The sequence below is a fragment of the Camelus bactrianus genome, chromosome 8 (genome assembly GCF_048773025.1).
Source record: "Camelus bactrianus isolate YW-2024 breed Bactrian camel chromosome 8, ASM4877302v1, whole genome shotgun sequence".
In the NCBI taxonomy this organism is placed as follows: domain Eukaryota; kingdom Metazoa; phylum Chordata; class Mammalia; order Artiodactyla; family Camelidae; genus Camelus; species Camelus bactrianus.
Genome location: NC_133546.1, coordinates 63,913,059 through 63,925,210, shown reverse-complemented (window position 1 = coordinate 63,925,210; position 12,152 = coordinate 63,913,059). Strand labels below are relative to the sequence as shown.

General features: G+C 37.0%; 1 protein-coding gene across 6 annotated transcripts in view; it reads left to right on the top strand.

Moving 5' to 3' along the window:
- DOP1A (DOP1 leucine zipper like protein A) overlaps positions 1-12,044 on the top strand; it is an 88,558-nt gene extending 76,514 nt beyond the window's left edge. For 3 of the 6 annotated variants that reach the window (XM_074368680.1, XM_074368679.1, XM_074368684.1), the window contains 11 exons: positions 114-193; positions 1,216-1,325; positions 1,584-1,733; positions 1,878-1,939; positions 2,754-2,906; positions 4,045-4,181; positions 5,067-5,122; positions 6,023-6,187; positions 8,640-8,769; positions 9,607-9,666; positions 11,436-12,044. In XM_074368680.1, coding sequence (XP_074224781.1) covers positions 114-193; positions 1,216-1,325; positions 1,584-1,733; positions 1,878-1,939; positions 2,754-2,906; positions 4,045-4,181; positions 5,067-5,122; positions 6,023-6,187; positions 8,640-8,769; positions 9,607-9,666; positions 11,436-11,741 — 1,409 coding nt within the window. In that variant the 3' untranslated portion in view covers positions 11,742-12,044. The remainder of the gene's footprint in view (positions 1-113; positions 194-1,215; positions 1,326-1,583; positions 1,734-1,877; positions 1,940-2,753; positions 2,907-4,044; positions 4,182-5,066; positions 5,123-6,022; positions 6,188-8,639; positions 8,770-9,606; positions 9,667-11,435) is intronic. The other 3 variants (XM_074368683.1, XM_074368681.1, XM_074368682.1) reach the window with 2 other exon arrangements.
- The last annotated feature ends 108 nt before the right edge of the window (positions 12,045-12,152 follow it).

Genomic DNA, 12,152 nt, shown 5'->3' with positions numbered 1-12,152 from the left:
CGTAAGTACTGTAAAGTTACCCTTTTCTCATGTTCAGCCAGTAGCTTTTTTCAGTGATGGCGGGGGGGGAACCTAACCATGTCTTTACTTTACCTGTCTTTTTTCTTATTTAGATATGTTATCACCTACAATGGAAACCTCCAACATAACTCCTTCTGTGTATAGTGTCCATGCATTGACGTTACTCTCTGAGGTAAATATTACCAAGTTCTTTCACATGAACTTTCAAGTAAACAGTTTCACAGTTAAATATTAGCAAGTAATTCTTACAGAGGAGATTTTAATTTGAAAAACTATTTTGTACTTCAAGAAAAATCACTTTAGAAAATAGTTCTGACTTTGTATTCAGATGAGTAGTTTGTTAAATATTAGTGATAATAAATTTAGATCTCTCTCGCCTCCCCATGCACTGTTTTTTCAAAGTGTCCTTTTTAGGCAGGGTATAGCTCAGTGATAGAGCACATATTTTTTTTAGCATGCACGAGGTCCTGGTTTCAATTCCCAGTATCTCCATTAAAATAAATAAATAAATAAACCTAATTACATGCCCCTCCACTCCCCCAAAAAAGTAAAAATAAAATAAAAAATTTTAAGTGTTTTTTTAAAAAACGATAAGTGCTTTTGTATCACAGTATGGTAGGGATGGGTGGAGGTGGCATAATGATGCTGGCCACTGTAGTATTTTACAGTTTACCAAACATTTTTATATACATCGTCTGACATTTCTTTTTTACACCCTGTTATACAGCCTTGCAGTTCATTTTTATTTCCCCTTTTCAGATGTGGATACTGAGCCTCACAAACAGTATGACTAAGGCCAAACAACTATTAATTGACAGAGCTGCAGCTCAATTCATTTGGTTGGATTTTTCCCACTCCCTCTCTTAACCCAGTCAGGAAAAGAGAATACTGTTTCTAGTCTTAAATTTGCTGTCTACTCACCATCACATTGGAAAGTTCTTAACCTCTCTTTTTCCATTCTTCCCTATCTTGGCTGTACATAATAAAATTTGCTCATATTTATATCCTACAGTTATAATGGACAAAAACACAAATAGTGGTAGAAACCATTTATGTAAAAATAGGGAGCTTTGATTTTAGATTTTTGTAATTTTAAGGGATTCTGGTTTTCTTACAGACTGAAAACCACCCCTAAATTCTATCATTTTCAGCTCCTAGTGTATGCATTCCATTTAGTTTCTTATGTTTTTTCAGGTTTTGGCTCATCTTTTGGATATGGTTTTCTACAGTGATGAGAAAGAACGAGTTATTCCTTTACTAGTAAACATTATGCATTATGTTGTGCCCTACCTCCGAAATCACAGGTACTATTACTATTTAACTAGATTTCTTAGTTAATTCATAGTCTGTTAGAAATAAATTGTGTCCCTTCATTGCCATTTTTGGAATTACCATAAAATAACTTTATTTTTACCTTGGATTATAGTGATAAAGAAATTATTACTCTTACGGTGTTTTCTCTTTCCCATCCTTGCTTTAGGTAAATGTGAACACTTAGGAATAATATAATATGATGATTAAAGTTATAACATATAGATTAAGGTAGTTTTCCTTCCTCCTAGTGCACATAACGCCCCTAGTTACCGAGCCTGTGTCCAGCTGCTCAGCAGTCTTAGTGGGTATCAGTACACACGGAGAGCTTGGAAAAAAGAAGCCTTTGACCTCTTTATGGACCCCAGTTTCTTTCAGATGGATGCGTCTTGTGTTAATCAGTAAGCCATCTTGTTTCTGTTCAGCATGATAATGCATCTCACAAAGTCTGTTGAAATCAACTCCTATCTTGCAAAGTAGAACACTTTTTTAATAACAACAACAACAAAATCTTACTTATGTACCATAATCCTCATCTCTTTCAGTTGGAGAGCAATTATGGACAATCTGATGACACATGATAAGACAACATTTAGAGATCTGATGAGTGAGTATTGTGGGATGACTACCTAAGCAGTGTCTTTTCTGTATGGTCCGTTCTTATATTAACTTTGCTCTTTTCTAGAAGCTACTGAATTAGCTCATTGTCAAGTTATACACAGTATCCTACAGGAACATAATGTTAAAACTTAAAAAGGACATATATAAATATTGTGATGAATGTTGTGATGAATAATAAGTAGAACTATCTGGCCACGTCTAATTTGTCTCTAAATTGTTTCCCCAGCACATAGTATAGAACCTGGCACATAGTAAACCCTCAATAAGTAATTATGCGATGAATGAAAGACTGACGGGTAGGGAGGCCGAGAAAGGCAGGCAGTTGGATCAGACCTATCAAACAACCCACCTTAAATTCTGGGGCTATGTCCATCTCCTCTGAAGGAAGAAAGAGAGGGGCCAAGAAGGTCAGAATCACTCTCCACCCTCGTCTACTCTGTCTTGATTGGTTTTATAGAGTTCCTCATAGTATTTCATCTGAACAAAAAGGTTTTCTTGATTTTTCTTTTAAGTTTGAAAGTGACTAAACTAATGACCTTAAATAGGCAGTAAAGTTGGATGAATCTGTATGATTTCATGTAGTTCTTAACACAAGCTGCAGTTTCCCCATCTGGAAAAGAGACACAGTATTTTAATCTTCACAGCATTGTTTTCTGCCTTGGAGGGGAGCCCCAAGCTAAGCTCCTCTCTTGAATGTAATAGGGTTTCTAGCCATGTTTAAAAACAAATAACAGAATACTCTTTTTAAATCACTGGAGGACTGTATCACGACCTCTCTTACTTGCCTTTTTTTTTTCCAGCTCGCGTAGCTGTGGCTCAAAGCAGTTCACTTAATCTCTTTGCAAACCGTGATGTGGAGCTAGAGCAGAGAGCTATGCTTCTCAAAAGATTAGCATTTGCTATTTTTAGCAGTGAAATTGACCAGTACCAGAAATATCTTCCAGATATACAAGGTAAATAGTGGAAAATACTTTCTCTATTTTCTAAACTACAGGGTTTTTTTTGTTCCTTTGAAAATACTTTCCCTAAATTGTAAGTTGGGGTGAAATATACCAAGTGTACACAGGCAGAGAATGTTGCAGAATTAGAAATTTGTTCTTCTGAAACAACAGAAATGATCACCACCTGTATGTAAAAGAAATCAAACACTGACTTTATAGGACTTGCCTAAACATGGTCTCTATTTTATTTTTTGGGTCACATTTCCTAGGAATTCATGTTTGAGAATGAGGTATAAGACTTCTGCTGCAAGCAGGCATGTTAGTGGTTTTTTATTGTGCATAACGGGTTATAAACCTTTAAAGAGAGAACCAAACTACAGGCAGAGCCAGGAAATGTTGGCTAGAAGTAAGATTTGGAGATTTAGAGTTTGGGGCCAGGGTGGGAGTTGTGTAAGGTTTTGATCACCTTCATCATTTGGGTTTGGTGGCCTCTGTGTCCTGCAGGATAGCAGCGCAGTCATCACCCTGTGCCACCAAATAGCTCCGTAATGGGAGCGAACTTGCCCCGGCAGAACTGTTGCTGCCGAGTCAGTGTGCTTGTGCACTGCCGGCCTTGTGAGGCAGTGTGGGGACTGGGTTGGGAAGGCCAGTTGTCATCTCTTAGTGAGATTATTTTTCTCTCTCAGAAGATAAGTGACTCCTTCTTTTCTAACGCTTTATACCTGATGTCCAGTGTACAACATGCACAGTATTTGTCCTGTGATTTTGTTTTCTTAAGTGGATTAGATTAGTGCTACTCAAAGTGTGGTCCATGGACCAGTATCAGTCTGTTATTCCATCCATGATGAGATAAGTACAGAAATGTAGAATAAGCATTTTAAACCTCTATAGTGATTTGATAGCATCTGCTGAATCTAGTAATAAGAACATGGCATTTGTATTTTATATATCTTCAACTTGATTTTTTTCTAGTAATTCATTTTTATGGTATTTTATGAGAGTGTCAATCTGCAAGAGATTGGAAATTTTTTAACAAGTTGATCCTTCACCACAGGTAGTTTGAGAAGTACCAGACTAGGTTATTTAGAAAAGTTCATATGATAATGATTCTAATTATGTAGATATTGAAAATATTCTGTATTTCTTTCAGAGCGATTGGTTGAGAGTCTCCGTTTGCCCCAGGTGCCAACTCTTCACTCCCAAGTGTTCCTGTTTTTCAGAGTGTTACTTTTAAGAATGTCTCCACAACATCTTACCTCGCTCTGGCCTACCATGATTACAGAACTTGTGAGTAAATTTTAATTCAGTTACATAATAAATCTAAATTATAAAACAATGTGATTAGCATCAACATGTTTACTGGATAGACACTAACCTTGGAAGAGAATTGAACTTTAGTTCAGCCAGTTATTGACAGTCTTTACAGTTGAAAATAGTAAAACAAGTCAGATTCTGACTCCATATGGGCTGATACTTTGCAATATGCAGCGTTTGCAATATTAGCTCCTTGTGAATCATTACTTTTTCTGATCTGGTTCAGTTCATTCTCTTCTACACCAGATTTTTTTTACTTTGTCATGGCTGCCAGGCCTGGTTGCCACCCACAGCAGTACCTCTAGAGTGATTAGAGATGGTTTAGCTGGATTTAGATGGGCTGACGTAAGGCATTTGTCACTCTTGAAGTGCAGCACATATCCCAGGCAAGCTGCTTCAGAGAGACTTTGACAAGATTGTGTTAACTTCCAATCAGTAAAACCTTCCTAAGTCCTACTACACCAGTCCTTCCCGCTCCCAAACCAAACCTTGTCACCCTCCCCTGAACGACCTGGGGAGCTGGGGGAAGAGAGATGAGTAAAAGGGAAGGAATCTGTAACACTGCAAACCCAGCATTTATAATTTCCCCACAAAGAAATTGGCTGTGATATTTTTCCTTTTTTAATAACTGTAACTCTGTTCTGTAATCACCAAATAAAAACATGCCTTCATCTCACCTTGACCAAATTAGTAGCACGGCTCTATGCTAAATTTGCAGTTTTACTTTTAGGGACTAAGTATAATTTAAAGATCCTGAAGTTGTGTCCTAAAATTTATATTTGAATTAACGAAAATATAGCTTAATGATAACTTAAAAGAAGGATAATAAACATTTAATATTTATTCCATGGTCTTCAGGTACAGGTATTTTTACTGATGGAGCAGGAACTCACTGCTGATGAAGATATTTCACGGTAATATGGAATGCATTTCGGTATCTTCTTGTCAGTGTAGAATATCCTAAAATCATCCAGAATGCTGCTTTATAACTAGGAGAGTATAGACACTAACTTTTATCTGAATACTTTATATATTTAGCCTCTTATTACCCAGTTGATCATATTTGGATATGATACAGTTTCATTTATTCTTTAGGCATTTTAAACTGGATTAAATTATCAACATTTGTGGCATTTGGCCTGTGGACATAAATTTAGTTGAAAACAATACTGTTTCAGCTACATGAGCCACGTTGGTTTAGTAGGCCAGCTCTTGTTCCTGAAACATGCGGCAGAATCTGTTCTGTCAGGTAACAGGACTAAGGTATCCGTATGTCTAGATCTTCCAGAATGATCTCAGTTTAATGTACTATAATTTTCTTCTTTTTAGTAGAGGCATTTTATTAATATATGACTAAATATATTTTTCTTTATGTAGAAATTTTTGTACAAATAAGTTTGTAAATTGAAAAGTTACTTTAATGTTGTTATTTCTTGAATATATTTTACCCTTCTTTAGTACTAGGTTTATAAGAGAGTCCTCTGTACTGACAGCTGTGTTTACTACAGAAAGTTTCCTTCACCATCTTTGCAGGACACTAAGTAGTAAGGAGGTCTGTTGGTTTTACAGCTTGTATTTTCATACTTCTTGAGTATAACAAGTTACTCTCTACTATTTTTACATTCTTAAAATTTAAAGAACAAAAATGAAATTTTGACAACAGTAAAATTAATTTAGTCATGACCTTGCTTAGCAATTACTGGTACACTTATCAGAATGATTATGAAAAATACTAGCTAGCACTCTGAGATTTTCCAGGAGTCGCCTGTGAGTAAGTGGATGTAACTGCTGAAAGCACTGTCTCCTGCTTATAGGACTTCAGGCCCCTCTGTGGCTGGTCTGGAGACAACCTACACAGGAGGTAATGGCTTTTCTACTTCATATAACAGCCAGCGGTGGTTAAACCTCTATCTCTCTGCTTGCAAATTTTTGGATTTGGCTCTGGCATTACCCTCCGAAAATCTTCCTCAGTTTCAGATGTAAGTAAAAGTAAAGTTACTAAGCAGAGATTTTTGAAAATGCATTTGCTTTCGTCAGTGAATCTAAGGCTAATTTAAAATTTTTTTGTGTAAATCGAAATAGTCATAATTTTTTTTGAAATGTAATTGTTTTGGCAGGGGGATAATGGGGCATCACAGTTACAGGGAGCTGCTGAAAGTGGTTGCTGTGGATGTATTAACACTGGCAGACCATTCAGTCAGCAAAATGAGTACCCACCACATGTGAGGCAGCGGGATACATGCCTCACCAGCGTCAAGTCCAGCGTAGGAGACGTTCAGTTAAACACATGATGGATGTTCTGATAGCTGACATGCAGGATGCTGTGAGGCCACACAGCCGAGACCCCTCCTGGCTCTGAGGGTCAGAGCAGGCCCTGAGGGGAGTTTTAAACTGAGGTCGTGAAGAGTGATGGTTGGGGGAAGTGTGTGTGTGAAGACTTAGATCTTGACATGGACCTGGTGTCAAAATAGAGCTAAGATAATTTGAGGATTTATCCACATGATCAAATGTATATTTATACAATGTACTGAATTATATTAGTCTTCTGAAATGGAGTATCAATAGGATAAAGTAAGATATCAGAATTTTTTTCTGTATTTGGATGTGCTTAAATTTCTACAAATTGCTGTTTCAGAAGCTTTTCATTAAATTTAATGGTAAGAACTAGAAATTTTTGTAGATGATTCCGGTTCCTTTAATTTTTCTTTCCATTTGAAAATTATATACATCTGCTTCTTAATGAGTTTCAGTGGTTGGGTAGCTATTAAACTGATGTCACTCCTGAAGTTCAGAAAAGCAGAATTGTAGGAAAGTGGCCAAAATTAACTAGGATACTTGTGTTCACAAAGGTGATGGAAACTAGTCTTCATGCTCTAGGAAGAGTGTTAAATAGCATGCTCATAGTATTGACTTCTTAGCTTCCATGATGAGAACCAAATTGAGTTATCATCCTCTTTACTTGTCAAGATACAGTTATTAGAAAAGGGATGAAATATGCTGTAATATTAACTACAGTTTTTTTTAAAGTACTATATCTTTAAAAAAAAAAAAAACTACAAGGTGTAGTAAAAGATACGGAGAATTTAATAATCTTGAAAGAGTAGTATCTCCCTAAGCATGATATACATTTCAAAAGTTTAAAATACTTGATAATTTAATTACATACAATATTAAGTCTCTATGTGACTAAAGAAATACCATAAAGTTTAAAACGCAGCAGTGAAACGGGAGATGTCTGCAATGTGTATGACCAAACTGTAGCTTGCTCAATTTTGATAACCCAACAGAAAAATGGGCCAATGACAGAATTAGTGAGTAGTTATAGAAAGGGAGTGGTTTGTAAACACAGGAAAAGTTGTTCAGCCATACTTAAAGAGAAATCCCAATTAAAATTACTAATACAATCAGAATGGTAAAGATATAAAAGTGTATTTCCTTTTACCCTTAACAGTCGTAGCATTCTTACTCTTGTTCAAAGTGTGTATTGATATTGTCTAATTTTTCTCCAAAGAAGTTTATATTTACCAAATTCAAAATACACATTCTCTTTAAGGTAGTAATTCTGCTATATCCAAGGATTTACCCAACCACTGTAGTCTTAGACATGCCCTAAAGTCAAAATTATGTAAGGGTATCTGTTGTGGCACTGCTTGTAATAGCAAGAAATTGGGCAATCTAGAAGACTGGTTAAATCAGTACCTTCCAACACTGCAGCACTATGTAGCTATTAAAAAGGGTGGTGTTTTTTGTACGCTCTTATCTCCAGGATGTAATTAAAATACACAGCAGTTATTTTTAATAAAAGGAAGGAGTTGTTTATGTGAATGTGTTCTTTCAAGCATGAATTCTGGATGGATATATAAGAAACTGGCAATATTGATGGAGCCTGTGGTAGGAGGGAGACTGCCTTTCTTTGGTATACCCTTTTATACTATTAGAATTATTTTCTATAGTCAGATGTTAATTTTACTTGTTAAGGAAGAAACTAAAACTAAAAATAAACAAAAATCCAATGGAGATATGAAAAAAATCCTACTTAAATTTTTCTTAAGTTCTTTTTCAGTTCTTTGCCCCCTAACTATGTAGTTAGGGGACATTTGGCCAAGTGTACATGGAAGCTTTTTACCTGTTAACAAATGAGCACAGAAACATTTGTTGAGTTACTTGCATTGTGCTCATGAAAAAAAATGGTGTTGAATACTTTCCAAGTTTACATGATCATTTACTCATTACAACCCTGTGAGGTAGTTAATCGTGTATTTACTGGTGAAGGCCAGGTTAAGAAGCATGCCCAAGGTGAGGGGGCTACAAACGGGTATTTGAACCTGTGTGAGTGGTGGGGTCACGCCGTGTCTACTGTATTTATATGGCTTTGTCTTAGATGGCACAGAGTACATCTTACTGATATTGGTGGTGTTCTTCTATATGTAGGTACCGATGGGCCTTTATTCCAGAAGCCTCAGATGATTCAGGTTTGGAAGTCCGAAGGCAGGGCATACATCAACGGGAATTTAAGCCTTATGTAGTACGACTAGCAAAACTTCTTCGGAAGAGGGCAAAGGTATTGCATTCTTTTATTTTTTTTTTTAATATTTTTGTTAAGTGTAAGGAGGTGAAATTTGTAAAATATTCCTGGATCTTAAGTACATCTTTCACTCTGCATCAGGCTAATTAATTATAAATCTTTGCCCAAGAAAATAGTTATGAATTTCTTATGCTCAGCAGTAGGCCTTTTTAATGAATCTTGTATCATCTTTTCCTTTGCATTCAGAAAATTTGAAAAATACATTGTACAATTTGGGGATAATCTGGGTTATTTCGTGAGTCCTAGTTTGCAGGATGTGCTTTGAGTGCTCAGAAATTTTCCAGTCTTCTGGGGTCCCCTGTTCAGGCAGCAGTTCCTCAACCACATTCCGCTAACTACAGAAATGGAATGGAGGAGTGATTTAAAAGAAGGCTGTACTTGAAGGACATGAGGAACTTGATTTGAAATCAAGTTGTTTCTGTAGGGACTAATAAGTAAAAGAACAGAGATGAAGATGAAGACGAAAGCTGAATCCAGAGTTTAGGATAGGACTCGGGTACTTGCACTTTGATATTGCAGGGTCTGAAAAAAATAATCATTACAACAAATCTGGAAGCAATGTGATTATATGACCCCAGGCACATGTACTTTATGTCATTCCTGGATCTCATTACTAGTAAGAGTTTTTATAAGCTTCCTCCCTTATCTAAGGGATAAACATGACATTCTTTTGCACAAAACCTGTCCCAAAGAAAAAAAAGTGCTTTGATTGGAAAGCATTTTCCCATCCAAAACACCTTACACAAGGTCTTCATGGCCAAGCACACTTTTCACTGGAGCAAAGGCTATGAGTTCTCCTCTTTCCTTCCACAGGACAAGGAGGAGGACTTTAAGACAGTGATTTTGGAGGGAATGGAGATGGCCAAGGATCAGGTGAGGGTGGCTTTTTGATGCTTGTGATATGGCAGCAAAAGTTGCCACATCTGGACCAAATCTTGAGACACAAACCCAGGTCTGGATTTCAACAGTACAAGAGAGGTAAACAGGAAGGAAGTTTTTCTTCAAGTGTAGACTGTTGAAGTGAAAGGAGAAATTGTTCATATAGAAACATATTTGGCTTTTTAATTTTATTTATCGTTGATGAGGTGATGTAGTTGATTAAAAGCAGAAACACTAAAACAAGTACACTCTTTTTGGTCAAGAGCTTAGTAAAAGTCCTTCTCTCAGAGGTACATCTTGACAGGAATATAAACAAAAGGTTATCCCCATAGTTCTCTTACACTTAGAAATCAGCCATGTGTAGAGGGTTTGAGCACTGTACTCACTGCCCTTCAGAGAAAATTCATCTCTGTATACCCTTTAATTATTCATAGTTGGACTCAGGGGACTGCAGGTGGTGTGGTCAGCCAGTTAGTATGGTAGTCAGTCCCAGGACTGTCATTAGAACCAGTGTTACAGGTAGGAGAAAGGAAGAAGTGAACTGATAGCTGTTTTCTTCTTTTTTTAATTTGGCCATAGATGAAGAACCAGATGATTTTTTGTTTGCTCCTAGAGGCTTCTCTTTTAAATCTATTTTAAAATAAGCAAACTTTGTGAGCACACACAAGAAAATAAGCTGGATTTTGCACCTGCCTTCTCCACTAAGAAACTAGTGATATTAAAATATTAGGTAAACAGTGAAAAGTTTCTTAGCAACATCTGATCTTAGAAGGCAAACTCCATTTGTTAACAAATATGACAGGCTGTAACTCTGCTTCTTGAGTCGCACTTAATTTTTTTCTATCCAGTTCATTGTTTGTTTTCATTATCTTTATTCAGTGTGTTTTTGTATCTATGATTCTGCCCCAGTTCAGACATCTTCAGTTCTCTCATAACTTTCTCTAGATCGACTGGTGTCTACAACTGTGTTTGCATAATATAGTTGCCTTCTCAAACTAGCCTCTTAACTACGTAAGTTATTGTGTTTATATTTAGTTGACAGTTTTCACATACATTCTCTTGACTTCTTTGCTGCAAGATATATTGCCCCATTTTTTAAGTGGGGAACTTTTCTGTATCTTGCCCAAGGCTGCCCACGGTAAGCAGATGGCAGAGCCAAGACACTAACCCTGGAGTTGTTTTGACTCCAGGTCCAGCGTTCCTCCCCACATGGTTTAGCACAACACAGAAGCAGACAGCAGTCTCGTCTGAGGGTTTCTTTCCTTTTTCTGTGCTGATAGTTATTACTCACTTTGGACCCTGCTGCTATCCTCTGGCAAGTTTAAGCTATTTGGCAAAAAGGGAATTGATTGATTTACTAATAGTGAAATGTGTAAGACTCCTATCCCTTCTTTTGCTTTAATTTTTAATGACCTAGTCCTTAGATACAGTTAGTGGGAGTCCAGAAATCTGGGAGCTTTTTGAGTATACGCAAAGCACAACATAAACTTTTGTATTTGACTTTCCCTGTCCAAAACCAATTCTCCTAGCTAAGCTTACTTGTGCATTCTAGTTGGAAAATATTACCACAGTGTTAGACACTCAATATACAATTAATTGGCACCAGAAGGCCTCAGTTAGAAGGTTTTAGCCAGTCTGGAATAAAGACTTCATGTCATCATTTGTATTCCTTTCTTAACTCTGTTTGCTGATGTTATATTCTTTTCAGTTTCCTCATGTACTACACTGCCTGTGCATAACAATCCCCCTTTTGTTTTCTGCAGAAAAATCCAGAGGAGGACAACTCAGGGAGAGCGCTGGGCTGGGAGCCGGGGCACTTGCTGCTCACCGTGTGCACTGTGCGCAGCCTCGAGCAGCTCCTGCCCTTCTTCAATGTGCTCAGCCAAGTCTTCAACAGCAAAGTCACCAGCCGATGCGTAGGACACTCAGGGAGCCCCGTCCTCTACTCAAACGCCTTCCCCAACAAGGACATGAAGCTGGAAAACCACAAACCGTTTTCCAGCAAAGCCAGGCAAAAAATAGAAGAGATGGTAGAGAAAGATTTTCTGGAAGGGGTGATAAAAACTTGAGCACCACAAGTGGTTCCATTTAGTTTAAATGTAAATGTAATTATTTAAAACAAACATTGCCCTGAGTTGTATAGTTTCTTCTTTTTTGTATGTAACAGAACATGTTTCAGATTGTACTTAATTTAAATATTTGTAAATAAGAACAAATGTCTGAATGTGGCCTGAATCAAGTTTAAATATTGTGGGCTCATATTGATTATGGTGCCTGAGAGAGATCTATATATACGTATAGAGTCCATTACAGTCCATTGTTTATTGTCCTGAGTTGTCTTAAACCTGCCAAATATACACTGCACATTTTTATCTATTGGTTTCAGGCCTTGTTTAATTTAGATTGGTTGGGGGTTTCTTTCTTTCCCTTATTAACCACATTCTAGTATTAGAATGGCGCCAGTTCTCTGTCAGAGGCCT